A 27,731-nucleotide genomic window follows, 5' to 3' on the forward strand; every position below is an offset into this window, starting at 1 on the left:
GGAATGTTCTTGGCCTCTTTATTTGGGATAAAAGCCCAGGTCGGCCAAGGACCAAAGTGCTGGTTAAAAAAACAGGTGGTGGGAGTTGAGCATGAGGGGGTGTGAGAGTTCTGGAGCATAGGTCCCCTCCTGCAAGCCAGAGTTGAGGGCAAGGAAGCCATGGACATGGGCCAAGGCAATGCTGCACTGGAGTCCTCAGCAGCAGAGTTAGAAACTGGGAACAAAAGTGAGTGTGTCCCACACTGTGAGTGGGGTCCCCTGAGTTACACCACCAAACCTGCAGGCCTGGCTGCTGGTCAGAGAGAGCATCCAGGAAATGGAGGGCGATGGCTGCAGGATTCCATGTCACACTGCTGCATGCCTGGAGCTGTCACTCCCCAACAGTGGTGCCAGCTCTCCTGGTGCATTGTCCTGCTTTGGCACAGGAGCCAGCCCGTGCTGCACCAGCAGCCCCTGTACCAGCTCCAGCTCCTGCTCCAACTCCTGGGAGCCACAGCCCAGGCCTGGCGTGGTGGTGGCACCTTCCCCCAGCACCCGCAGCATCTGTGCCACCAGCCAGGCCCTCACCAGCAGCACGGCCAGGGCTGTGTGGAGTTTGGCACAGCCCAGCGCCTTCATCCCCCAGCGGGCAGCAGGACCTGTGCGAGAGCAGGGAAGGAGCTGTGAGTGTGGCAGGGTCCCCCTGGGCAGAACTGGCCTGAGGAACAAGGACACTTGTTTGAGTGCCCCCAGGCACTCCATGCTCACCATACCTTGGCTCCAGCAGTGTTTGCAGTACTGCAGGTCCCTCAGCACACTGGGGCCTGTGGCTTCCAGCCACTGCAGAGCCGAGGCATGGACTGGGCTGCCAGTAGGAGCCTTCTCCAGGAGCTGCACCAGGACAGGGAGCAGCTGCTGTGCCAGGACAGCTGGCTCTGCAAAAACATTGGGTTCATCCTCTTTGTACAGGCTGGCAGCTCTGGGGGGAAAGCAGAGGTGTGAGTGAAGCCAAGGGCTGACTCCATAGTACCCCACACTCCCTCATGCCAATCCACAGGTCCAGCAACTCACTTGTTGGCCTCCAGCTCCTCCACAACACTCCTGACATCTAAGACGGGGATGTGTTGAAGTAGTGAGTTGAAGGTCTCAGGGTGCTCCCCGAACTCTCCCAGAAGGAGCTCTAGGAGGCTCTGGAGCCCCACATTGTCCTGCACAAAGATGCAGCCATTTTGGAGCAGCTCCCTTGGGCTCTGCTGCAGGAGGCTGGCGAAACCTGAGGCCTCATGCCGGACATCCCGCTCCTCATCTTGCAGAAGGTGAATGGCCATGTTTATCAGCCTGAGGAAAGTGAAGAGAAGGGAAAGGAAGCATACTGCATGTCCCAAAGCATCCTGGCCTGCTTGGAGGGGAGGATGAGACCTCAGAAGAATGCTTCTCTGAGGGACTTTTTCCCTGGACTGTGAAAGACACAGCCACCACCCAAGAGCTTGGGAAGGCAGGGGCTGTGCTGGGGATTGAGGACTCAGCAATGCCACCTGGTGCTCATAATGGACTGGCTGCTTGTATTAAAATGCCACCCACACGGTTTTTTGTAGGCTGTGAGCTCTTGAGTGTCACTGATTTTTGAATGATTGGGGTTTTCTTCAACACCCTTGAGTTTTTGCAGGGGACACCTTTTGCAGAGTCCATTAACCTGCAGCAGGCTGGGGCTGGGGCTGCAGGGAGCAGTGCTGCAAGCACAGCCATCCCCAGAGATGGGCTGAGTGACCTACCTCAGAGCCACGGGGACGAGCGAGGGACGGGCAGCACGCAGGGATGGCTGCAGCAGGCTGGGCCCCGCCAGCTGCAGGGAGCGGGCGGCCGCCAGCCGCAGCAGCTCAGAGCCAGCGGAGCGGCTGCACTCCTCCAGCGCCGCACACCAGCGCTCCACCAGCACAGCGTCCTCGTCCCTGCACCTGCCAAGGCCAGGGAAGGAGAACGAATTCAAGCACACCTTGCTGCTCCATTAGGGGACCAAAGGTCACCGGCTGGCCTGAGATTGCAGGAGCCAGGTGCAATGGTGTGATTTATGGGAGGGAAGGCAGGGCTCTGTTTCTAGTAAGGACTAAGGAAGAATCTGCTGGAAGAGTTGGGCAGCCCCCCAGCAGCAGCAAGGACCTACTGGTGGGCAAGCAGCAGGCTGGCAGCACACAGTGCCTGGAAGAGGAGATCAGGCCCAGGACACTCAGCCTCCACCATGTGCAGCAGCATCTCCAGACATGATCTTGAGGAGCCCTGGAGCTTACTAGAAGCTTCCTGGGACCATGACGAGGGATCTCTGTAAAGATGCAGCAAAGCCTCAAGGTACAATCTCAGGAACTCTTCGTCCCTTCTCTCTTGCAGCACCGACTGCAAGCTCTCCTAATTGACAATGGGAAAGAAGGTACATGGTTAGTGGTGCTAGCACTGCAGGACCAGGCAGGTGCCCTGCACCCATGCACCCTCAGCCTGGGGAGCATCAAGCTTCTCAGCAATGGGATCTCAGGGGTCCCATCTGTGTGGTGCACTGGGGCCCCCCTGCTTTACTTGGTGACTTTTGAGCCCCATCATACCAGCAATGTCAGCCCAAGAGCGTTCTCCACCTCCTTGCACGATCCTCCCTCCCCAGCAATCACCCAGTTCAGGATGGCAAGCTGGATGTCGGGGTTGGGCTGCTGGAGGAGTGAGCAGACAGCAGCAATGCGCTCGCTGTCTGCCAGCCAGGCTGCCTCGCTGCACACGAAGTGGGCCATGGTTTGGTGGAGGATGGCTGAGCCCACCTGCAGGAAAAAAACAGGATTCCCCTTCCAGTGCTCAGCCTGGAGCGATGGCTCCCCCTGCCCCTGCCCAGGCTCATTGCCAGTCAGGCATGGCCATGACTTTCCTGGCAGGAAGCAGTACCTGTGGCTCGGCACAGCCTGACTTTGCCCCCTGCAGGAGGCTGCCCAGCTCGCTGCTGATGGTGTCATGGATGTACTGGGCAAAGCCAGGGCTGAAGGATGTGGGCAGGAGGGTGAGGACCTGGAGGAAGGCAGCTCGGACGAGGGGGCAGCGCTGAGCCGGGGTGAGCAGCCAGCCCCGCGCCTCCAGCTGCAGAGCCACGGGGTGCAGCGCCTCGGCCGACAGCCTGAGTGGAGACACAGCCTCACCACGGGGCAAACGCTGAGATGGGCACTTCTGTGGCCAAAAGGCTGCGTTTGGCACAGGGTGGCACTGCCTCCTCCAGCTGGGGAGGCAGCGTGGAACACTCACCCCCCGGTGCCTGTGGCACAGCCCAGCAGTGCCTGTATCTGCAGCAGGTGCCCGTGGACGGCGTTGTGCGAGCGGATCTGCCCAGGTGCTGCAGGGAGCTGCCGGGCCAGCTGCAGGAGGAGCCTGCAGCGCTGGGGAGGGGCCACAACAGGCACCAGAGCCTTGGCAGCCATCGCTCGTACGGCGTAGATGGGGCTCTCTGCCAGCCCCAGCAGTGGCTCCAGGAAGGGAGCAGAGGAACTGTGGAGCAAATAGGGCACCATGTGGTGATGCTCTGGCTGGAGTGAAGTCTCACAAGAGCCAGGGCCATGGGAGCCCTTCCGACTGCAGGAGCCCTTGGCTGAGGCACAGCATCCCCACTGCCCCCATACCTGCCAGCAATGTCAGCGCCAGGCTGCAGCTGGGCCAAGAGGGTGAGGACGGCATGGAGTGCAGGGTGCAGGCGGGGCCCCCCTGATGTGGGTGCTGTGGCCACCTTGAGCTCTCCAAGCAGCACAGCACCCAGCTTTGGGTGCTGGCTGAGGAAGGCGTGCAGGCTCAGCCCCTCTGATGGGCAGCCATCCCTGTGGCTCCACGGCTGTCCCAGCAGCCGGGATGTGAGGGCACCTGCACGGACAGAGAAGGCAGTGTCGGGTCCCATCCAACCCTGCCAACCCCCTGCACTTCACCTCACACAGGCTCCGAGCCCTGGGGGCTGTGGGATCTCTCTGTCTATGTCAGTACTCACTGAAGAGCTGGATGGCCGCGTTCCTCATGGCCCAGCAGGGTGAGCCCAGGCCCCGCAGTGCCAGGGCCATCATGGGTGTGGCATGGCACAGCACTGCCCCGCCCAGCCCCGCCCCGCGGACCAGCGTCTGCAGCACGTGGAGGGCACACACCTGGAGAGAGCACACGGGGCTCAGGGGCACCATGTGGGGACAGGGCTCATGCTACCATGTCAGGGGAAGAGGGTGGGAAAAGACAGGGGAGCCAAAAGGCCATCAGCTCCCAGGCTGCCAGGCTGGACAGCGTGACCAGGGCTGTCTGAGTTCTCAGGGTCTCACATTGGGTACCTGGCACAGTTCAGGGGACCCAGCATAGATCACCCTGTCCCCAAAGGGGCTCCAGCAGCACCACACTGACCTGTGGGAGGTCGAGGGTCTGGTCCCAGTCCTGTGGCAGTGCCATGGCAGCCAAGCTCAGCAGGGTCTGGATGCAGTGGGTCAGGAGGGGTCGTGCCTGCGCCGGGGCCTCCCCGCTGACGATGCACAGGAAGAGCATGGGGAAGCCGGCAGCACGGCGTGTGATTGAGCTGCTCCGGGGCCCACCCAGTGCTTCCAAGCCCTGACAGAGAAACAAAATCCACCTGAGGTGTGGCTGGAAACCTGTCACCTGTCACCTGCAGCTGCCCTGCCAGGAGGGCACCAGCATCTCAGCTACCAGGAGGGTGCTTGCCCCAGGGAGTGCAAAAATGCCTCTGGTGCTCCCTGGGGAAACAAGAGGCACCATGAGTACTGTACCTGCTCCAGCACAGCCCGTGGGATGGCCTGCAGCTCCGGATCTGGGTGGTTCAGCAGTGCAGCACAGAATTTGGTGAAGCCCATGCTGCAGCCCTCCACTGCTCCCTGGGGCAGAGCAGTGTCAGGACAAGCACTCCAAAGGCTGCACCCACCAGACCCCCATGCCCCCAGAAAACTCTTTGTGAAGGGGAAGAGCAAGTGAGAAGACATGATGGTGCGGTGATGTGATAGGGTCTGGAACTGGGATCCCAGCCAGGGGACTTCCAGCCATCCCCATGTCCTGCCCCCCAGCAGACCCTGCCCCATTGCACTCACCCTCCCTCCCCCCAGCATGCCAGGGCAGGGACAGGGCTTCAGGGATGGCCAAGGGCCCAGATCCACCCTTACCCAGTGCCGGCACCGCAGCAGGATTTCCTGGAACACCCTGGTGGCCATCTGCAGGGTGGGGAGTGGCAGGAGGGGCCCCACTTCAGCAGGCAGTGCTGGGGATAGCAGCAGCTCAGCCAGGCCCCCCAGGAGCAGCCCAATCTCCTGGGAAGAAGAGGAAGGTCAGCAAGTCTGGCAGGGAGGAGGAGAAGCTGGGATGGGTGGCAGCAGGGCTGCAAGCCAGGTAGCCTGGCTGTGCCACAGCAGGGGACTATCAGTGTCTGGGAAGAAGCTGGGCTCCATAAGGGCAGGGAGGGGGCTGGTTTTGGGAGCCTGCTAGCTGCATCCTTCCTGGAAGGGGGTGAGGACATCTGGGAGAGCACTGAAGTAAGGACAGAAATTCTCCTGTGTTCATCCCCAGCGAATGCCCCAGGGAGAGGTGAAGCTGGAGAAGGCTGGATGATGGGTGCCATGCTAGGCTGCCCCTCTCCCAGTGCCATAAGGAGGAGTCCCTACCTTCACTGACACCCAGCAGCACGTCAGGATCAGGCTGTGCTCCTCTGACAGCAGGACTGAATCACTCTCCTCTTCCTCTTGCCCCTGGCCCTTCCCCAACATGATGAGGGAGCCAATGGCATTCCCCATCTCTGCAAATGATGGGGCAGCAGCTGCAAAAGGAAAAACCAGGTCTGAGCAGGGTGTAGGGCAGTGGGAGGGGGACGCTGTTAGGGTTTGGGAGGACCTGTAGTCCCCTGTCAGAATGCACACAAATGGCAATGGCTCCTGCCCTGCCACATGCCCCACTCAGGAACGCAGCTGCATTTTTCCCACTGCTCTTTCCAAGGCCTGTAAGGTCTCTGCCAGCCCCTTCTTTCCCAACTGTTTTTATCTGGCAGGTGCCTCACTGCTCCTGGAAGGCTTTTGCCTCTAATGCTCCTGTTCTCCCATGGAGTTGAGAAAGGGACCCAAAGCCAGGCCCAGCCCAACAATGGTCCCCTGCTAGAGGAACTGAGCCCAAAGTAAGTGCATTCCCCTGGGGCTGGAGGGCTGCTGGGCCAGGAATGACTGTGGTGGAGTAGTCAGTGGCTCCCAGGGATGGATCCCAGGGCTGGTTCTGCCGCCATGGGGACACACTCACCTTGCTCATCAGCACCAGGGCCTTGCTGGCTCTGCAGAGCCCCCAGGAGGAGGGAGGTGATGTCTCTCACTGTGGTCACGAGGCAGGTGAGGAGCTCCTGCCAGCTCTGCACCAACTCTGCTGCCTGCATGGAGACGGCCACCTCTGGCACCTGGAGCAGGCACCTGCGCAGGGCTGCGATGGCTCCTGCAGAACACCCACCTCTGCTCACTGTGCTGTCAGCACAGCCCTGCCTCTCCTGCCTGAGCTGTGGCTGACGTGGCTCAGGGGCAGGGGAGTCAACAGGGCCCTGGGTGAGGGGTGTGCAAGGCAGGGGCAGTGCCAAAACAGGGAAACCAAGGCAAGGATGTGGCACCAGCAACGAGCTGTGACCAGAGTCCTGCCATGATTCTGGGCTGCTCCAGGTCCCAGGCAGCTGCTGCAGGAGCTGCTCCCTGCCCTGCCCTGCCCTGCCCAGCTGGGGCCGTACCGTGCATCGGTGCTGTGGCTGCTGCCCGCAGCAGGTCCTGGCGTGCCACCTTGTACTGGGCCTGCAGCACGTGCAGAAGGTGCTGGGCAAAGCACAGCCCTCGGCTGGGCAGTGTCAGGGCTGCCTCAGCCTCCAGGGACAGGCTCTTCATGGTGCCACTGTCTGACCTGGGGCAACACGCAGATCCTGCTGTGAGTACCAGGGAATTTCCTGCCCATCTTGTGATACGCAGCTCCTTCCTCCCCCAGTGCAGACACCTCAGCCCTCCCCAGCTTCCCGCTGCAAGGCTATTGCAAACCCCATCTATGACCACAGACTGGTGAAGCACCAGTGCTGCCAACACACTCTTGGAGGGTCCTGTGCCACCACAGGGAGAGAGAGGGCCATGCCAGAAGCTCATACTTCTGCAGGATGGTCTTCATCAGCACAGATCCAGCTTCAGCCTCCTGCACTCGGGGGCTGCCCAGGGTGTCCTGGGCCAGCTGGAAGAGAGCCTGGGCAATGGGCTCAGGGAATGTGGTAGGGAAGTAGCGGACAAGCAGCTCCGAGGCCAAGTCTCTGATCTGCCAGGACAGAGAAGACATGGGGAAAAGTGGGACATGGGAGAATGGGAACCATGGTGGGCTTCTCTAAGTCTGCTGGAGGCCATCTTTATCACCTCCCTTTAGCTTTATGAGGCTCACCTCGTTAGTGCTGTCCTGCAGGCAGCTCAGCAGTGCCAGCAAATTGGGCTGGGAGAAGAAGTCCCAGCAGCCTCTCTGCCTGGCATAGCTCAGCAGTGTGGCCATGGTCCCTGTGATGAGGACATGGGGCGGTGGGGTGGGATTGGCTGGGAGTATCCCCACAGCTACAGGTGATACTCCAGGTAGCTTGCCTGTACTCACGTGGGGGCTGGCCTTTCTTCCTGTCAGGGCTCCAGGTGTCTGTGCAGGTCTCCAAAACAGCAGCCAGAAGGAGCAGAGCCGTCTTCTTCCTCTGGTAGTTGGAGCCTGGGCTGAGTGAGGCGATGCTGAGCTGCAGCAGCCATTCCACAAAGCCTGTGGGCAGAGAGCATGGCAGCAAGGGATGCCGGGGCACACGTGAATCTCCGAGGGCTGGGGTGCAGGTGCTCAGTGGCCGCCTCACCTACTGCCTGGGCGAGCTGCTCTGCTCCCTCTGCCGGCCCGGAGCGCCGCGGCGCCTTCCCCCGCAGCTGGGCCAGCGAGCTGTCCCGCAGCCGCACCAGCGCCTTCCTCACGGCTGCCTGCAGCAGCTGCCGGAACGAGGAGGAGTCGCAGTTGAGGTTGAGGGGCAGGAACTCCCGCAGCAGCCGCACCTCGGTGCCCGAGAGGGGCTGGTTGGTGTTGGGGCTGCAGCAGAGCAGGCCCAGCGCTGCCAGCCGAATGCCCTCCTCACGGGTGCCCAGGCAGCGGGAGAGCCGCTCCAGAGCCTCCTCCCCCAGCGGCAGGGCCCCTGCCACACTCTTCTGTGCCTTCAGCACGGACACCCAGGCCCGGAGTGACATCGTGTCCTGGCCGCCAAACTGGGTGGCCAGCAGTGCCTGGGTGTCTGGGAGCTGCCGCAGGGTCCAGGTGAGGAGGTGGTTGGCACTGTTGCTCTGCAGGATGGGCAGGGGAGAGCAGAGGCCCTGGGAGAGCAGGGGGAGCCAGCGCAGTGCCCACTGCTCTGCCAGGGCCTCCGCTGTGCCCCGCTGCCCATCCCGCCACTCGCTGCACTGCTGCCGCACCAGGACCTTGTAGGCCTCGGCCGCGGCAGGACACAGGTGGTTGGTGGAGAGGCAGCTCAGGAGATGCTGTGGCAGGTCTGGGTAGGCATCCAGCACCTGGGAGAAAGGCAGGTGACCCTCATCTCCCTGTCAGGCTGAAAGCTGCATTTGGGGGAAAGACAGATGGGTACAGGCCACACTGAAGTCACCCCTGGCACTGAGCATCTCTGGTACCTCAAAGCTGCTTCTGGTGGGCACTGACAGGCAAAGCTTCCCTTCCCACTGGCACTCCCCAGGGATGCACTGATGTAGCTCACTACCCCAGGGATGCTAAAATTGCCCCTCCGGGTGGGAAGGTTCCCTGCCCACACAGCTGAACTGGGTAGAAGGAGACAGGCAGTGGACTGAGGCTGTGCCACCTCAGCAACAGAGCCAGGTGGCACTAAAACTCCCAAACCCCTGCCATCCCTACCTGCTGGCTGCCCATGTAGGGGACGATGGCACACAGGGGCACGTATCTTGCTTTGATCTGCCAAGGCATTGAGACCACCCTCTGCAGCATCTGTTGGTAGAGGGGTCTCTCCTGGTCCTGGAAGTGCTGGCATTCCAGGTGGTAGATCTCCAGGAGCAATCGGAAGGAGCTATGGATGAACTCAGACACACCTTCCACCTGTGGGAGAAGGACAACAAACAGGGGGGTTAGGGTGGGCTCCCTCTCATGTCTTGCTGTCCTGTGGCAGGTGAAGCACTGGGACATGGCCCTTTAGAGCCTGTATGTGACAAATGCCACAACCCCAGCAGTGTGCCTGCCCCTGCCCTGGCAGCTACAGGCAAGGGAGTCTATTTGGCTGATGGAGCTGAACAGCAGGGATGTGTTATGGGCTAGGGACAGCAGCTGAGCCAGGTGAAGGAAGAGCTGTTCCTGGCTGCCACATTTGGTGCCCTTTGGCACTGTGTCCTTACCGGGGTCTCTGCGTTGTTCCACAGCAGCTGGGTGAGCTCCTGGAGGAGCTCAGAGTCCTGGGCCAGGACATGGGTCCCCGTCAGGTGCCAGAGAGCAGCCAGGCCCTCCCGCAGGCGCTGCAGCCACAGCGCACAGGCTGCCAAAACAGAAAACAGAGAGCTCTGCTGCAGCCCTCCCCCAGACTCACCTGCACCAGGGCCAGCACAGGCTGTGGCCTTAAGGACCCTGTGTGCAGGGGCAGCAGTTCCCCTGTCAGGTACACAAGACCCCAAGAGGGCAAGTGTCCATTGGGCAGGAACAGAAATTAATAGCAGTTTCCAAAACAGCTACCAAGAAACAGAAAAGCATCTTCCCTGGAGAAGATGAAGCACACGGGGACTCCATGCACCACAAGCACAGTGAACCTTTCATGGCAGGGTCACTGTCTCCTACCTTGGAAGCAGTAGTAGTGGCAGTCCTTCTGCTCCCTGGTCAGGGCACACACAGCAGGAAAGACCACATCCAGCAGCAGGCAGGCCTGCAGGGGCACAGCAGCTCAGGGAGAGGGCAGGCACAGAATTTCCAGGGAGAAAACCCTGCCATGAGACAGGCAAGGAGAGTGCTGCCTGGTTCTCCTGCTCTCACAGAGCACATCTCTGCTCCCTGCCTGGCAGTGCTCAGCCCGTGAAGACCTGGGAGAGGCTAGAGCTGGGCAGAGATGAGGCTGTGCTCTGCAGGGACAGCCCCAAGTTCATGCCATGGGAACACAGGGTGAACACTGCTTTGCTTGTGTAGGGGCCTTTGGCATCACTTTGTTTCCCAGCCCCTCAGGAAAGAGAAATCCCTGCTGGGATGTCTTTGGAAAAAGCTCCTTGGCCAACTGGCTTTGCTCAGCAGGATGCATGGAGCTGCTGGTGTAGAGGGGTGCAGCCTGGCTTCATCCCCCAGGGATCTGCAGGCAGCACAGGCGGCTGCCAGCCCTCTCCAAGGGCTCCCTCGAGCCCTGTCCACCAGGTTTGAGCTCTCCTACCTTGTTGGGGAGGCCCTCCAGCTGGCAGCTGAGGATGTCCATCTTGCAGCACGTCAGCACACCTCTGGTAAGCACCAGCTTCTCCAGCCCATCTGGTTCCAGGACGGGGGGCACTTCCACCACCAGCTCCCCAAATTTCAGCTCTCCAGTGCCTGCTGGAAAATGGCTCCAATGGATGGAAGGAAGGTGGCAAACCCAAATGCTGCTCTGAGAGCAACTGCCATGGCTCATTCCAGGACATCCATGGGAGGTGGCCAGACACAGCTGGAGCTCCCAGACCCCAAGAGAGGCACAGCAGCAGAGTCCAGCCTGGCACCAGCCTCTGTCCCCAGACACTCCTGCCACCCTTTGCCAGAGGCCCTCCTCAGCTCAGGATGGAGCACACACCTCGGTTGGGGAGCTGGAACAGGGTCAGCACTGCACTGGCCCCATGCTGGGGCTGGGGGGCCGTGTTCACCAACATGCTCAGGGCTGTGCCTGCCAGCAGCCTCGTGTCCTTGTTCAGGGCCTGGACTCACAGGGAGGCAAAGGCACAACTCAAAACACCATTTAAACCCCAGCCACATTTAACTGCCCCTGCAAACAGCAACATGGGGTGCCTCAGACATGCCAGACACTGAGCTGTCTCTGCAGGCTCGCCTTGGGGAGGGGAATGGGGAAAGCATCGGGGAAGGACAGCACTGCTCTGCTCCTTGGGACAGGCAGCCCCACCCCTCCCAGGGCTGTACCCACCTTCCCCCAAGCCACCTCCAGCAGCAGTCCCAGGAGGCTCTGCAGGGTCTCACTCTTTCCTGATGTGCTCCACGCCAGGGGAGCCACATCCTTTGGCAGCACCTGGAAGACCTGGAGGCAGGCCTGGAGAAGCAGGAGGTGCCACAGGGATGATCAGTATTCCTTACCTCTGAAAAAGCAGCAAAACCCCAGGAACGGCCATTCAAAGCAGCTCGATGCATTACATCCCTCTGGACACTGCTGCCAGTGCCCAGCCTGTCCCTGCAGGTACTGATCCCTCCCCCCTGCCCACGGTGGCTCTTACCTTGATGACCAGGTAGCCCCAGGTGCTGCCAGGTGTGGGCTGGCCCTGCAGCACCCAGTGCAGGGTGCTGGCCAGGCGCTGCAGCAGCAGGGGCAGGTTCTGCTGCCAGTGCTGCCGGCCCAGGCTGCTCTCCTCCAGGAACATGGACACTGCGGGCAAGGGGACAGCATCAGCCCCCAGCCCTCCTGCAGCCTGCCCTGCTCCCAGTTCAGCCAAGGGTGTTGGTGAGTGAGGTAAGAAGCGGCTGGGATGCAGGGGATGCTTTGGCTTGTCTGGTTTCCAGCTGTGGGTGGGCAGAGCTGGATGCTGCTGGGACCTCTGCAGAGATCACACAGATCTGGCTGATCCCTGCTCCCCTCCCATGAGCACAGAGGACCCAGTTTGGGTTGGCAGGAAATGTTCTGTGCCCTCGTGGTGTGAGCTGGGAGAAAACCCCAGAAGGTAAGGAACAGAGGCTGACCTGACTGAAGGTCCTCAGGAGACAGCACCTGCAGAGACAGAAGGATAGTTTGTCCTCTGTGACAACATGCTGGGGCTCAGTGCCTTGGGCAGGAGGGTTCTGCCAGTGCCATAAGCTGCCCCAGGGATGAGCAAAGGGCTGGTGTGATAGGCAGCCACCTGTTGCCAGCTGTAAGCAAGGGCAAATCCCCAGAATCAAGGGAAGTGAAGTGAAGGACCAGAGGCAGCCCAAACCAGGTCTCTGTGACACTTGGTCTTCAGACAAGTCCCCACGAAAGCCAGTGACACTGCACAGCTGGGGTTCTCTCACCTCTCCCTGCAGTGCCAGGCCACTCAGCAGTGTGTCCACCTCCTGGGCCAGCAGGGCTTCCTTCCCCACTGCCAGCTGGGTCACCATCTGCCAAGAGACACCCCAGGTCAGCTGCTCTGCCCAGATCCCTGGGAGACACCACTGCCAAGTGCTTCTGGGGGAGCCTGCACCACCTGTGAGCCCCTTTGCTGGTAAGGATGGCAGAAAGCTCCAGGGCTGTGCCAGGAGTGGGCAAAGCCAGCCCAGCCTTACAGACCTGTTCCAGTTTCTGGAAGGAGCTGCAGCTGCTGGTTGCCTCCATCTGGAAAGCCAGGACACAGCGGAGCAGGGGTCGTGCCTCTGCCTCACCCAGTGCCTGCAGACCCTCGCTCAGCGCCCGTGTCAGCTGGAGAGCCTCCTCCAGGTGCTTCTCTTTGCATCTCTTGGCAGTGCTCCTGGAACGGGACAAGGACAGGGGTGAGGATACCCCGGCTCGGTGAAGTTTGTAGTGGGGGAATACCCCGACTCAGTGGGATCTGGGTTTGGGGTGCCCCAGCCTGCGGTGCTGCTCTCTCCCAGTGCGCTCAGCATTGCCCTGGAGCGGAGACAGAGGGGCGGCGGCAGGGGGGGAGCTACACAAAATCCTCAAAGCCCAGCGCCTGCAAACCCTTGGTGGGCAGAAGGGCACGAAAATCCTAAAACCAGCAGTCCTGCTGCTGCTGAGCAGGCTGGACGGGAATGGGGAGCACCGTGAGCGTGGCTCGAACCATCGCTGGGTATCGATCTGCCCACCCTCCCTTCTTCCCTCCCGACCCGCGCCCGCGGCATGCACGGCCGCTACACGCCGGGGGTTTCCCGAGGCAGCCGCCACCGGGGGACACCGGGAGCTCCCTCCCCGGGGCTCTCCCTCTTACCCCGCGAAGTGCCGCAGGCAGCGCAGGCAGGAGAGCACCGTGGGGGCGAGGCCCCGTGAGCCGTAGAAGGCGGCGCAGGCCCGCGCCTCCCGCTCGGCGCCCATGGCTGCCGCACCACAGAGCCGGGCCCGCTGCGGCGCTCGGCGGCGCCCCCTGGCGCTGTCCCGGCGCAGCACCGCCCGCAGCGGCGACCGGGACCCGCGGTGCTTCCCTCATTCCTTCCTTCCTTCATTCATTCCTTCCTTCCTTCCCCCTGCCCGGGAGCCGCGGTGCTTCCCTCATTCCTTCCTTCACCCCGCCCGGGACCCGCGGTGCTTCCCTCATTCCTTCCTTCCTTCATTCATTCCTTCCTTCCTTCCTTCACCCTGCCCGGGAGCCGCGGTGCTTCCCTCATTCTTTCCTTCACCCTGCCCGGGACCCGCGGTGCTTCCCTCATTCCTTCCTTCCTTCACCCCGGCCGGGACCCGCACCGGCTGCAAGGCAAGAGTTTAGAAGCATCATCATCCCAAACTGTTTCCGTAGTCGGGGAAAAGCGAGACAACCCAGAACTTCCGAAACCCCGGTGCTGCCTGCCGAGCACAGAGGGATTTGGGCAGTATGAGGCGGTGTAAGATCTCTGAAATGCCAACTGGAATGCTCCAGGGTGAAGCAGCTGTCAGATTCCATCGTGGTTCATTGCGGAAGAGGAGGTTTGGTACCCCACGTCCTCCACCACGGACACCATCTCTGATAGCCAGCACCACTACTCGTAGCATCCCTACTAGCAGTATCACTAATAACACTGCTACCCAGTGGAGAGATTCCACTTCTTCCTGTGGAATAAAATGGCCTTTGGGGAGAGAGACATGTTTATTGTAATTATCATCAAATCAAAATGAGTTTATTGGAGCTCTTAATCTTATTTGGCACAGGGCTGAACAATTTTAATTGGCAGAATTTTAAGATCATCTTCAAAAGCCAGGGGTCCAGGTATGCCCTGACTGCTGCCAATATCAATGAGTCAAAGAGCCCAGGATTTGTCCCAGGTAAGGCAGAGGAGTGCAGGAGGATGGTTACATCCCTCAGATGTGATCCTCCATTTCCTCAGCATCACAGCCACCCCACACTGGTAATAGGGAGTGGGGAGAAGCACTGCCAAACAAGAGCTCCCACAGGTGCCAACGCACAGGCAGGGGCAAGGCAGAGGAGGGTGCTACCATGCTGTAGGGTTTCCAGCACTCCTGTTCCCATCACCTTGTGCTGCCTGCAGAAGGGAGGGGCAGAGGAGGGAAAGGGGGATTTTTTTCTTGTTTCACCATAGGAAGGATTTTCAAACCCTATAAATTCACTTTTGACAAGTGAACAGCTAAAGCAGATTAACCTTTTTGCTAATCCTCTATAATGGCTTTGGAATCTCCTTAACCAATAAGAAAATTATAAGAACCTGTTTCTTTTCTTTTTATCTATATCTATATTGTCCTCTCTTGTCTGCATGTTTTTTCTTTCTTGTTTTATTTTCCTTTCCTTTTCTAATATGAAATAGCCCAGCGATCCTATCTCCCAGAGGCTCAGTAAACAGTACATCAGAAATCCCTTTCCTTTATTCCCCTCTGGTAACAGGGTGCAGAGAAGTGTCTGCCGATTGGGATTTGATTACCAGCAGCTATCAAAAGTCTCTTTGTACAATCTGGGTCCTAAATCCCATAATTCTTTGATAAAAGAAGTATTACCAGTCCATTTTCTGTAGTGAAAGGTATGGGAGGAATGAAAGAAAGCAATCAGCAGAGATCCTAATAGGCTAAGTGCATGTGTGGTAGGAAGACAGGGCTGGGACAGGATGCCCAGGGAAAGGCATCCTTTGTTAAGGATGGGGAAGGAGAATTAATCCTCTTCAGGCATCTGAACAGAGCTGGTCGGATCCTGCCCCTGCCCATGGCACGTCCCAGCTCACCGGCTCTGTGGCCCCTCTGGACCAGCACAGAGGGGAGAGCAGAACCTGACCCCACATCCACCCCTTGTGTCAGTGTTTGGGTACATGCATAAAAGCTGGGAGCAGTTTCAGTGATCTCTGGAATTAGGGCATCCCCAGTGCCTGTCTGGAGCACTGACACCTTGGCAGGGCGGAGTGAACACGTCCAGACTGAGCCGCTACAAAGGTGCCTTCCTCCCAAAAGGTAAAGATTTGCAGAGCTCAGTTATAATCCAAGTTACACCATTGGAACAGCTGAAGGAGAGGCAAATAAAGGGATGGAAGGAAAAGCAGCAGTTTGGTTTGAAGTGAGTCACAAGTAGAACAGCTATGGGGCATCTCTTCCCAGCACTGAGGGACCTGCAGGTGAGGAAGGACAGGCAGTGAGCAGGGATGAGGAGAGAAGGGAGCTGAGAGAGGCTCTCCTGGGGAGTGGCTGTAGGTTTTTCAGGGTGCTGGAGGCATTGCTGAGCTGTCCAGGGTCTTTGGTGTGCAGTTGTTTCACAGCACCCACCCGTGTGTCTCCTTGGGGTACCATGAGTGGGACTGCAAGGAAACACCAGGTGTGAATGCTCCCCACATGAGCTCCAGGGCCTCACTCCTCACCTGGGCTTAAACTGCACTGAGGGCAAGGGAACTTGGGCTTAAACTTTGCTAAGCAACCTGATCTCAGCCACACCTTCTCTATTTTATTCCCAGCTACTCAGTCAGTTAAAAACACAGGATCCGAGATGTGGATCCAGATCCTCCTCCTGTGGATCGCAGCTGCCAGGCCTTGCTGTTTGGGAGGGGCAGAGCCAGGCTTCCCTTCTCGTCCTGAATCTTGGCCATGGCCTCTCCCCAGCTTCTCTGGCTGGGCAGGAGCTGGGAATTGAACTGGCTTTGGGAAAGTTGGCTGTGGTACTGCGTCCACACTCCTGCCTGGATGGCTGTAGGACCTTGCTGAGAGCACACAGAGGCACCAGCAGCAACAATCCTCCTCTTCCCTTCCCCACGCAGAGCACAGCTCAGCTGCATGGGAGGTGGTTACATGCCACTAAGCTGTGGTGCAGAGCTGCTGCAAGCAGTTTGTAATCTAATTTACTAAGGGCTTTGAATCCTTACAAAGAGTATGTTGGATACATGCAAAGCATCTGCATTATTACAGTGATTAGGGCAGCAGAGATGGGGGAAAGGGGAAGGAGGGAAAATACAATTTCTCTGCTTTCAGCAGAAAATAAATCAACTTTCACAGAGAATTCTGGCAAAGCCAAAGGCTGTGCTGTCATTAAAAATGATTTTTTATTAAGCTGAACTCTCTCTTCTCTCATATTGTATGATATGACAGCTCTCTTTTGATGGGAAAGCTTTCATTTGGCCAGAGAAAGGGATAATTTGCTTCTTTTAAGGAGTTAATCCTCTGGTCCATTTCCGGGCTGGGAACAGCTATCCTCCCCCTTCCTTGGATAGGAGCTGCAGCACAATGGAGATCATAACCACCTCAAATCTACACCCGAGATGGAGAAATCAGATTTCCTTCTCCAGTCATTTTTGTGGGATTAGCTAAATCTTAGATCCACACTAACCCTTCACAAAGCTGCCAAGATTAGTTAGAATTTATTTTATTTGCAGGGGGGTTTACGGTTTTCTTTCCAAAGGGATTATATCTCTCTCACTATATATATATTTAGAGTGGTTTCAGTCATAACACAGCTAGGTCAGAGGGAGGAAAAGAGTGTGTGTATAAAATAAAAACTCAGCTGCAAGAATGACAGTCACTTGAAACGCCAAGACAAAGCCATGGTTCTGGATGGCTTTGCCAGTCCATTTTAAAAGCTATCCTTTGCCTAGCAAAACCCCACTAGGGAGCCAGTGAAGGGAGAGCAAAGCCCCCCAGCTGGGCTGCCTGTTTGCCCAGGATGTCTGCAGAGCCAGTGCCAGGGGCTGAGGCTGCCAGGAGAGGCCTGAAGAAGCCACGTCCGTTCAGCATTGAGGACATCCTCTCCAGCCCCACGGAGAAGAGCCCCCAGGTCGTGGTGCCACTGTGCCTACGGAGCATCCTGGACTGCACACCTCAGAGGCCCTGTGAGCTGGAGACCATCCCAGCCAGCTCCCTGCAGGAGGAGGAGGAGGAAGAAGAGGAGGAAGAGCTGGAAGGGGCAGGTTGCAGCTGCTGCTGCTGCTCTCACACGAGTGCCCGTTCCCTGCAGGAGCTGCCGGCGTGGCTGGGTGAGTGTTTGGGTTTGGTTCAGGGGTTGGGCTTGCTGAGGGGCTGGTGCCAGTGCTGGGGGCAGGGGGAAACCTGGCTGTTAATGGCAATATGGCATCTGGCCACAGTGGTCTTGGGCCCGAGGCCCAGCAATCCAAGCTGTTCCTAGCAGGGCTCCTAAGAGTGGAAACTTTCACCTGAAATGCTGCCAGGGCTTGAAAAGCAGAGGGTGCTGACTGTTAGTGGATATTACTGATTAGTGTGAAACTCTTGAGAGAATGATGCTTCTAGGGGTGTAGGCTCTCTGTGGAGTGTGGGATCCCATGGCCATGCTGCCCATGTGCAGAGCTGTGCCTGTGCTTCCTGACATCACCAGCCCTGGGGAACCACACCCATCCTTTAAGGAAAAGAGTTTTGGCTACATCTAGCAAAATTACCGTGGAAAATAAAAAGTAGCAAACCATTAAAAATGCAGTTCAAGAGCATCCTGAAAGTTCAGAATTCCCTTGTGTCAGGGCTGAAACACAGATCTTTGCTGGTCTGTGAGTTTGCAGTTATTTTCTGGAGCTGGCCATAGTGCAACTGGTAAGCAAACAAAGAAAACCCAATCAGCGCTCACCACCTGTATCCTTCTCCCAGGATCATGCCCTAAACTCTTCTCTCACTTGCATAGCCACCACTCAGCTTGGCACCCACTCCAGGTGCCTGGCTGCTTCCTTCCAAACAGAAGCAGGGATACAACTGGAGCCTGAGCTGCCTTGAGCACGGTGAGTGTTTGAGCACCACCCCTGTAACCCTGCTGCTGTCCCTGTCCCCTGGCAGATGCGCGGCTGCCCTGGCCCATGCGGCTCCTGCAGCCGGCGCTCAGGGTGTGCAGGAGCTCCCAGGAGAAGGCAGGCGAGCTGCAGAGCCTGCAGCAGCAGCTGCAGCGCCGCACGCGCCGGCACCGCACCATCTTCAGCGAGGAGCAGCTGCAGGCGCTGGAGACGCTGTTCCACCAGAACCAGTACCCGGACGTGGTGACCCGCGAGCACCTGGCAAACCGCATCCACCTCAAGGAGGAGCGCGTGGAGGTGAGATCCTGCTGGGGGCAGAGCTCTTGTGTTCCTGCAGCCCCCAGGAGCACACACTGGGGCACTGTGCTGTCTTTTTTGGGGAGCTGCAGACCCACGGCCTCATTTTAACATCCATCCTTGTGCATTTGACAAAAAAGAGTTTAAGTCTGGTGAGCAATGGAAGAACATAAACCATTTCAGCTGGGCTAATTTGTACTGGCACCCAGTCCCACACACTCACATGATGCCTCTCTCCCAGAATCACCCACAGACATGCTCAGCTCTGCTGCTCATCCCCTGCACCCAAGGGTGTATCCCTTACCTAAGTGATCTGCCTGACTTCTGAACTTGTCCCAGCTCCCTTGTGCCCCTCACATGTACCTGAGCAAGATAGCAGCAGAAGCACTGATTACATTTTGTATCAAGCCTTTCCAGCACAGTACCTTACAGCCCAGGAGGGCCACTGCCTGTCCCCCTCCCAGTAACACCTGACATGCAAGAGCCCTTTTCCTGTTTTGCACTTTCCAGGTTTGGTTTAAAAATCGTCGGGCGAAGTGGCGGCATCAGAAGAGGGCGACTGCCTCGGCACTGACCCTGCAGGCCAAGCAGCCCCCCAAGGAGGGCTGTTAGTGCCCACAGGGAGCACCAAGCACCCCCTGCCCGTGGCTGACAGGCTCAGGGGGTGACCCGAGGGGGCTAATGCAGCAAAAGGGAACCTCTGTGGTTCACAGGAGGAGGACAGGTAAAAGCAGACATGGCACTGTCACATGCCTCTTCCAGACCGAGTTCACATGGCAAATGACTGAGCAGGCAGGACCTGCAGGGGACAGAGCTGTACCGGTGTTAAATCTGTGTGCTTTAAGAGAAACTCCCCTTGTCTTTGCTCTGTGCACGTAGTATTTGTGCTTGTTTTAATGATGTAGATTTGCAAAATACTCTGCAAATGAATGTTTCCCGTTTGCAGCACCTCAGTGGCATCTATAGTTGCTTTTGGGGTTGAACTCGCTGGACAAGTGATTTGTTTCAAAACAAAGGAACGCGGGTCTCTCCCCATAGCCCTGGGGAGAGGTGATGAACCTGCTGAGCTGAGAGGGCTGGCACGGGCAGCGTTCGCCTTCACCCCTCTGCCAGCCAGTCCCGGGCACAAGGAGCCGTGTCCGTGTTCCCGGCGGGGCCGAGGAGAAGCCGCGAGCTGGAAAGCAGCGACACCAATAAAAGTGCCTGGGCAGCCAGCCGGGGTCCGCTCCCCGCAGCCCGGGTGTTTCTGAGACGGTGGGGGCGTTGGGGGGATCGGCCCGGCGCCCAGCCCGTGTCCTATCCCGGTTCCCATCCCGGCTCCCATCCCGGTTCCCACCCCTGCTCCCATCCGTGTGTATCCCGGCTCCCATCCTGGCTCCCATTCCGGTTCCCACCCCGTGTGCATCCCCGTTCCCACCCCGGTTCCCACCCCGGCTCCGCCGCTGTCACGGCCCGGGACCGCCCGGCTCCTCCGGACCGGCAGGGGGCGCGCGCGCTCCTCACGGGGCGGGGCGCGCATTCCGATCCCGCGGCGCGGAAATGTGACGTCACTGCCCGTCGTGTTCGCGGCGGCGGAGGAGGAGCCGGAGGAGCGGAGCGCTTCGGACGCCATGGCGGCGATACCGGTGCCCCCGGCCTCTCCCGCCGCTCTGGTGCCGGCTCCTGCCGCGGGCCCCGTCGTCGTGACGGGGAAGGAGGTGGTGTCGCCGGCCGCGAGGCACCCGAAGAAGATCCTGGATGAGGAGGCCTATATCGAGGTAAGGTGACGGGCCCGGGAGCCTTCGCCCCGCCGGTGCTTGGGCCGAGCGCTTCCAGCGCGACGGGGCTCGGCTGCTCTCCGCGGGGAGGGGACGGCCCGTGGCCGCTGCCCGCTGCAACCGCGGCTGCGGGTGGAAATAGGGCTGGGGCCGCCCCTCGGGCTCCCGCCCGTCCTGCGGCGGCAGCTCTGCCACCGGCCCGGGGCTGCCCGGCCTGCCCTGGCTTTGCACCGCTGGCCCCGAGCTGGGCCGGCGCTCCAGTGTCCCAGCGGGGCACTGCAGTTGTCTCTGTCTTTGCAGAGCTTAGAGAAGATCATCCAGCGAGACTTTTTTCCCGATGTGGAGAAGCTGCGAGCACAGAAGGACTATCTGGAGGCTGAGGAAAATGGAGACTTGGAGAAAATGAGACAAATTGCTATCAAGTTTGGCTCTTCCTTGAACAAATCGTCGAGGGACACACCTGCACCCTGTAAGAACTGGCTCTGTGGGGCATAAGGGGTTTGTATCTGATATTGCTGCCCTTCTTTATCTTACTTTGTGCAGGCGATGCTTATCTTAAAGATTCAAAGTTGATGTTGCATGAGAGCTAAGTGTACCAGTTTGGGCAGCAGCCAGTGTCTGGTGGCTCATGTTGAATTTCTCTTTGATGGTGTCTAATAACTCCTTGAGGGAAGGGTTTTGGAAAAAGCAGCCTTTTAATAACCATTCCTTTTAGGCATCTTTTGCCAAGTTCCTGCTCCCTAGGGAATGTTATGTGCTCTCTACCATGAGAAATTCTAATGTTTTGAATCCTTATTTTAGTTTGTAGTTTTAGGGGTTCTTGTTGCATCTACAGACATTTGAGATTTTCATGTATGAGGGACAGAAGGTGTGGGAAGCTCGTGGTTATCAGAGGTTCCCACACAGATATACTGGGCTGTGGCTCTCCTGGGGGTTTCTGCCAGCAGGAGAAAAATGTCTTAGATGAGGCCAAAATCTTGTTTGGAGGTTTAGACAGAATTGAATAGAGCACTGTGGAGTTCTTTTCACAAGTTTTTAATTTAATTTTTATTCTCTTGATATGACTTCTGTGCCTTGTTTGGTACATCATCCTTACAGGAAATCCTGTTGTGTGCTCCAGTAACCAGGTGAAATTTTTTGTTGTTTTGTTTTTTGTGGCAGATGTTACCCCAGCCACATTTGAAACCCCAGAAGTGCATCCAGGTGGCCTTCCAGTGGGAAATAAATCTAAAGCTGGCATCAAGACTGCAGAGGAAGGTAGGAGAATTATCTAGCTGAATTCTTCCAAAAATAAATTGTCTACCAGCAGTTGGCCACTTGTACATTTCACGTTTAAGATAAATTGCTATAAATGCCATAAAAGGGTTTATTGAAAGCTGGTTATATGTGTTCCAAACCTGATTTCTTACTGCACCACTCTGTGTGGATCTATGTCTTGGCCAAGCTTGATGGTAGTTATTGGTGTGTCTGTGGAAGAAGGTTAAGAGGTACACACGGGGCTCCCCTAGAGAGGGAGGCATTAACCTTCCTCAGGCTTCTTCCCTTCTCTTGGTAGGAGAAGCAGAGAAGGATGATAAAGATGCTCTTCCCAGCCTGGACACGTTCCTGGCGAAGCACACGAGTGAGGACAACGCTTCCTTTGAGCAGATCATGGAGGTGGCCAAGGAGAAGGAGAAGGTCAAGCACGCCTGGCTGTACAGTGCAGAGGAGGAGTACACCCGGGTAGGGAACGGTTCTGCTAAGGCTCAGCTCCCTGGGTCCTGTGACTGCTCTTTGCTTCCTTGTGCAGTCCTGTTTTTCTGTCACACAAGAGCAGTGCTGACTTAGTTGCTGAGGCTTTGTCTCTTCTGTAAGTAGCAGCACCAGGGAGAGCAGCTGAGCACAGTTCCTGCTGTTTGTCCATCAGACTCCCATTATTTGCAGTTTATCTGTCTTATTTCAGTTTTCAGTTTCTATCAGTGGTAACCTGCTCAGCTGCTGAGGCACAGAACTGAGCATGGCTGGCTGTGCTGCCTTCCTCAGCCCCCTGCAGGGGAGCTCCAAGTGCTGCTCTGGGCCTGCCTTGTCACTCTGAGCAGCTGGCACATTGATGGATGTGGGATGCAGTGCCCTTTCGTGAAGTTTGGCACTGACATGTGGGTGTTTGCTGCTGTTTTTTTGAGAGAGTGTTATTTTTGTTATCCCAACTATCCCTCACCTTATGCAAAGTGTTCTAGGGCAGGTGGCTGAGCTTGTGACTGAGCTCTCCAAGTTGTGACTGCCTGAATAAAAGATTGCAGGAAGCTGCTTCAGACTTTTTTTTTTTCCACCTTTTAAATTTTTTTTCCATTGCCCTTTCAGCGACAAAATGAAAACCTGGCACTTCCTTCAGCTGAGCAGCAAGCTCTGGAGAACGTGAAAGCTGGGCTGGATACCTGGGAATACACAGCTCGAAACACCCTCATGTATTATCCCACAGGTGAGGCATTGGCTCCAGACAGTGCTTACAGCATTTCTGCATGTGACTGAGCAGCTCTTACCGGTGTTTCTGTGCTTTTTCTTCTGTAAGGTTGCTTTTAAAAAGTGGGTTTTTTCCCTTTTTTTTTTGGCCTCTGATTCCAAAGTTGGATCATGTTCTATTTGCCATTGAAAAGCTCATCTCTTTTACAGCAGTACTTGTTTTCAGCAGCCAAAGTTCTTTCCTGGCCTGTCTTCTTTAGGAGCACTTGTTGTCATCTTCATTCATTGTTTGCTTCTGCTCAAAGAGCCTTCCTTGGACTTCTTAGTCTTTTTGTTGCTATAGAAAAATACATATTTTTGTAGATGTACTTTTCTTTTTTGGCTGTAAATGTACAGTTGATAATTTCTGTGAACCAGTGAAGGAAAGAGCTCTTTTTTAAAAGGCATTTTGCTTTTCTAGGTGTACCTGATGAGAGTGAAGTTTTTAAGAAGCCCAGGGAAGTTGTGCATCGAAACACACGTTTTGTGAAGGACCCTTTTAGCCAAGCTGTCAGCAAATCACAGCTCCAACAAGCTGCAGCCCTCAATGCTCAGGTTGGATGATTTTACTTCTGATTCCAATCTAGTTAGGCTTTGCTCTCTGGTGTGGTTCATCCCCCAGAACTGTGTGTGTGTGTTGGATGCAGCTGACTCTCACCTTTCTCCACATGAACAACATTGTCTTTTTTTATTTCAGTACAAACAGGGCAAAGTGGGACCTGATGGGAAAGAACTGATACCCCAAGATTCTCCAAAAGTAAATGGGTATGGATTTGTGGCTACCCCCTCTCCTGCCCCGGGTAAGAGAGTTTTCTTATTTCTTCTGTTCTAACAGGAGTATTACTGCAATTATTTGATGCCCTGTTCAACACTAGAGTGTCATTGCAGGGTTAGATGAGGAGTAAAACCTCGTGCTGTGTATGCCAGCTGCATGCAGGGCTTAAATCCTAGTCCAATACAATGGTAGGAGAAGTCACACTGCACCAAGAGGCTCTGAAGTTGCTGTGCCATTGCTCAGGAATCATCAAGCTGTGGGGTACTTCCAGTTAGAACAATCTGATTATTTTTCTGCAAGTTAAAATGTGATATCTGAATTTGCAGCTGTTCTGCCCCAGCCATGCTGTTTCTCTGTGCTTTTTGTGGTTATGCCAACACCTGAATAAACCGGGGCTTTCCCTCTGGGAAACCTGTAGGTGGCGTTTGGAGCACCTCCTTTCTCCATTGTAAATGCCTTCTCCAAACCCTGGACAGGGGGATTTTCCAGCCAGAGACTTAAATGGGATCTGAGAATCCATTCCATACCTGTTAGACAAGGTGCAGCCACTGTTTGGTACAGGCTGCCCCTGAGATGATTGGAGGGTACATCTGGCTATTACATGTCCTTAAATCCTCTGCCTGTTTTCTTACTTTTAAAGAATTTCCTGTGTTCAAACAGCAGCAGAGGGGAGGACTAGTACTGCAGAGGGAAAAATGAAAGTGTCACTAATCAAAAGCTTAGCAAATGGAAAAATGAAGGCATGGAAAGGGTGGTGCTTGGTTGTTATAACTGAGAGGGTGACACAGCTAGAGGCAATCCCTTTAATGGGAACCACATGTTCCTATTCACATTGGCTGTGATTTCCTCTGCAGTAGAGGGGCTCCTTTGTTGATGAATTTGCTGCTGCATTTCCTAATTTGCTTTGCTTCTCCCTATCTTCTTATTTTTCCCTTTTTTTTTTTTCGTGATGAATGAACGGTCAAATGTCTTGCATGGGCATAACTTGTTGAATTTGTTTTTAGGTGTGAATGAGTCACCTTTTATGACATGGGGTGAAATTGAAAGTACCCCTTTACGTCTGGAAGGGTCAGAAAGACCTTATGTGGACAGAACACCTGGCCCAGCTTTCAAGGTATTTCATGTCAGCATGACATTCTTTCCTGGGGGGGAAGAACTAAGAAGGGAAAGGCAAGTGAGTAAGTAATAGATTAATATGGAGTGTGACACATCTCTGGGTGGTGTTCCTAGTCCTTGAAACTAATAATCTAGTTTGTGCTTGGAGGGTGGAGGTGAGCATGGATCCACATGAAATCTTGTTGGTGCAGCTACCTGAGGTGGAGCACACACTGCTGGCAGGAGAATGAGATTCTGCATTTGGGGGTGGGCCCAGGCAGAGGACCTTTCAGAGGAAGCTAAAGATACGCTCAATTTTTCTGATTTTAATGTGTGAATAGGTGGAAATTTAGTATTTCCCTCTGTCTTTATCTTCTGGCTGTTGCAGCCTGAGGCAGATGTATCAGTTGAGAGTAGAAAAGACACTCTGGCTTTGCTAACGGCACCTAACCCTGCATGCTACTTGTCTCCTGCTGGTGTCTTTGAATGTGAGAAGTCTGAGACTCTTAGTTTAAGAAAGGTGTAATTTGCTGTATGTGCCTCTGTTTTGTCAGACTCCAAAGGCCTTGACTGGTTCTCCTGCTGTTTAACAATGTCTGTGTATGGCTGAGAGCTGGCTGGCTACAGGCCAGGCAAGACACAGGTGACATTGTTTGTGTAGAAGAAACAGCAGGAGGAAATGCCAGAGGTAATGGCTGCTTCCTTGACTGGACTGGTTTTACAATTTTTGTTACTTGCTAAGGCAGGCTGAAGGTCTCTGTGTCCTCTCTGGCTTTTATGCAGGAGCAAAGAGGTGTGGGCTGACCCCACTTCCCCCTGCTTTAGATCCCTGTACATTGGAATCCAGCTTTGAAGGTGCTTTGACTCATTTTTTCAGCACTCTTGAGTGCCTTGGCAAGTGAGCTGTGTGTGATGCATTTATAGATCCTGGAGCCCGGACGCCGTGAGAGGCTGGGACTCAAGATGGCCAATGAAGTGGCAGCTAAAAACCGAGCAAAGAAGCAGGAGGCACTTCGAAAAGTGACAGAAAACCTGGCCAGGTGAGACTTCTGTTTGGACAGCAGAACTGGGGGTAGCTGGTTATCTGATGAGATGTAAATCAGCACATGTAGAAAGGGAGGAATGATGGTAAGGAAGGATAGGAAGAGGTACATTTGGACAGAGAGTTTTTAGAAATTAAAAATTTAGAAATTAAAAAACTTAATTCCTGAGGGAAAGTGGCTGGTGGCTGTCCCTGACACTCTTTGTCAGCATTACTGCTCTGCCCTACAGCCACCCAGTGATGCCTCTGGATCAGTGCCTTGTCTCATTGCAAAGAGGAGACATCATAAGAGTTGCTTGGGGGGGTCACAGGAAGGACAGAATGGGCTCAAAGGAAAAGTCAGGCAGTGCCACTCAGGTTTGGGAGGGATGTTTGAGGTTTTTCTGTCACTTGTTTCTCTAGAGAGACAGGCTGCATTTACCTGCAGGCAGAATGACTTCTGCAGGCAGTGGGTCTGCTCTGTGGGGGAACTCATGTCGGGAGGCAATATTGCTTTTCCTGATAAAGGCAGATTTTTTTTACTGTAAAATCTCCTAAAACTGTTTCTTCTGTTTCAGCCTTACTCCAAAAGGACTAAGCCCAGCAATGTCACCAGCTTTGCAGAGACTTGTAAACAGGACTGCAAGTAAATACACGGACAAAGCCCTGCGAGCCAGCTACACCCCCTCCCCAGCCCACACAGGAACTCCTGGTTACAAGACCCCAGCCAGTGGGCCTCAAACCCCCCAGAGCACCCCACAGTCTAGGACAGTATCTCAGACACCAGTATCTCAGGATACCACATCCATCACGGACAATTTGCTGCAGCTTCCCAAAAGAAGAAAGGCATCTGATTTCTTCTGAGCATTCCAGTCACCGCCAAGGTGATAGTGATCTGCCTGTGCTCAGTGTACTGTGGACTGGAAACTGGGAAAATGGAGATCATTTCTTAAAGATATATTTCTGTTTTTAAGAGGGCTTGCATTTAAATTAATTTCTGTACAGCTACATCTGTTTCTTAAGTGGGGTCAGCCTTTCTTAAAGGCTGAACTGGACTTGGCTCTAGCTTGTCAAACTTGAGTTTGCAGAAGAGGGGACACAACCATGTGTATACTGAGGCATGACACAGAATTTTAGAGAGGTTCTCTTTAACTTTAATTTAAACTGATGCAGTTCACAAGTTTGACTAATTTGGTGATCTTGTTAAAACCAGCATTCCTTAAGAGGAGCCCATTTCCTCCTCCACTGCTTACACTTTGCAGTATGGGATTTGCCTTCCTGCTTTTGCTCAGACTTTACTTCTGCAGCTTTTGGGCTTGCCCTGTTCTGCAGCTGGCAGAGGGAAGGGATCAGATTTGTTTTGTAGCTGCTCTGTGTGTGACTCCAGAGAGTTGATGATCACAATGCAGGGGCCAGAGACAGTCCTGTGTCACCCACCAGGATGACAGTGCCATTCTGAAGGACAGAAATGATACTTCTGATAGCCACACTGGGGCTTTTGTTTGGTGTTCTCCTCCCATTCTTTGGAACTTTTGGCTTTAGTTTTTATAACTGGCCAAAAAAAGGAAAAGCAATTTTAACCATACATAGTCTGCACTCAGTGCTGTGGTTGCTGCACATGAGCTGATGTTTGTGTGTGGATGAGCCCTTGTGTGGTGTGATCCAGCCTGGAGAAGCACTGTGCACCCTTTAGGAGGAAGCAGGTGTAGCCAGATATTTTCATTTCTTGCACCACACCTGAGTACAAGACAGTACTGTGTAACACTTGGCAATGTTGGCATTTGCTGTAGTCAGATGATGTTTTCCTGAGGGAACATCCATGGAAAGTCTTACCCAGCAACTTGAGGAGTGTCTGCAGAGTTCTGTGAGGTCTGGGGCATTGGGTGCTGTGTTTGTCTTGGTGGAGAGCTTCCTTTTGTGTGGTTTCCTCTGCCACTTCCAAAACTTGTGCCCCTGACTGTGAAAAACCTTTCTGAGGGACTCAGTTTTTATAGTGCACCTTGTAAAAATAAATGTATCAACATGGCGTTGCTAGGACTCAAAAATTAGTAATTTTTACCTTTTTAGTCCAGAAATACTTAAAGGCTATGTTTTTTCTTTAAGCAAAAAAGTTATTTTCAGGTACTCATGAATTAATGTAAAAGGAGTGTGTTTACTAAAGTTTTCATGCTTTCAGAATTGTTCTTTAAGGACTGAACTGACTAAATATGAACCAAGTTCTTAGGTAATTTCAAATACTAATTATTTATTTCATAGTGAAATGCTTGTCTCCATGAGGCATAGGACTTCTCTGTTAGGG

General features: G+C 55.3%; 3 protein-coding genes across 4 annotated transcripts; 2 read left to right on the top strand and 1 right to left on the bottom strand.

Annotated features, from left to right (window-relative positions):
* Positions 1 to 2: 2 nt before the first annotated feature.
* Positions 3 to 13,319, bottom strand: LOC139598714 (tRNA (32-2'-O)-methyltransferase regulator THADA-like). Of its 2 annotated transcripts, none has more exons than XM_071445443.1 (31): positions 13,098 to 13,319; positions 12,461 to 12,638; positions 12,205 to 12,291; positions 11,896 to 11,923; positions 11,436 to 11,584; positions 11,132 to 11,254; positions 10,787 to 10,907; positions 10,400 to 10,554; positions 9,823 to 9,907; positions 9,390 to 9,526; positions 8,899 to 9,096; positions 7,847 to 8,543; positions 7,606 to 7,758; positions 7,405 to 7,514; positions 7,124 to 7,284; positions 6,722 to 6,888; positions 6,253 to 6,438; positions 5,631 to 5,782; positions 5,136 to 5,279; positions 4,749 to 4,853; positions 4,372 to 4,572; positions 3,977 to 4,127; positions 3,621 to 3,855; positions 3,250 to 3,489; positions 2,899 to 3,124; positions 2,571 to 2,777; positions 2,141 to 2,379; positions 1,752 to 1,934; positions 1,051 to 1,317; positions 753 to 958; positions 3 to 638 (listed from the first exon to the last, which is right to left on the bottom strand). In XM_071445443.1, exons 1-31 carry the CDS (start codon positions 13,199 to 13,201, stop codon positions 346 to 348), a joined length of 5,688 nt encoding a protein of 1,895 aa, XP_071301544.1. In that variant the 5' UTR covers positions 13,202 to 13,319; the 3' UTR covers positions 3 to 345. The 2 variants fall into 2 exon arrangements, with proteins under 2 accessions (XP_071301544.1, XP_071301545.1); XM_071445444.1 differs by having other exon boundaries at positions 10,400 to 10,551; positions 13,098 to 13,318.
* A 3,624-nt stretch (positions 13,320 to 16,943) lies between these two features.
* On the top strand, positions 16,944 to 18,918 carry GSC2 (goosecoid homeobox 2). The gene is made up of 3 exons (XM_071444897.1): positions 16,944 to 17,253; positions 18,056 to 18,306; positions 18,817 to 18,918. Exons 1-3 carry the CDS (start codon positions 16,944 to 16,946, stop codon positions 18,916 to 18,918), a joined length of 663 nt encoding a protein of 220 aa, XP_071300998.1.
* A 937-nt stretch (positions 18,919 to 19,855) lies between these two features.
* On the top strand, positions 19,856 to 27,459 carry ESS2 (ess-2 splicing factor homolog). Its single transcript, XM_071445449.1, has 10 exons — positions 19,856 to 20,063; positions 20,364 to 20,532; positions 21,225 to 21,320; positions 21,619 to 21,785; positions 22,404 to 22,521; positions 22,963 to 23,096; positions 23,239 to 23,341; positions 24,321 to 24,430; positions 25,336 to 25,451; positions 26,011 to 27,459. Exons 1-10 carry the CDS (start codon positions 19,917 to 19,919, stop codon positions 26,294 to 26,296), a joined length of 1,446 nt encoding a protein of 481 aa, XP_071301550.1. The 5' UTR covers positions 19,856 to 19,916; the 3' UTR covers positions 26,297 to 27,459.
* Positions 27,460 to 27,731: the final 272 nt, after the last annotated feature.

Source organism: Agelaius tricolor, unplaced genomic scaffold (assembly GCF_023055355.1).
Source record: "Agelaius tricolor isolate 1412-34295 unplaced genomic scaffold, bAgeTri1.0.p SCAF_20, whole genome shotgun sequence".
In the NCBI taxonomy this organism is placed as follows: Eukaryota; Metazoa; Chordata; class Aves; order Passeriformes; family Icteridae; genus Agelaius; species Agelaius tricolor.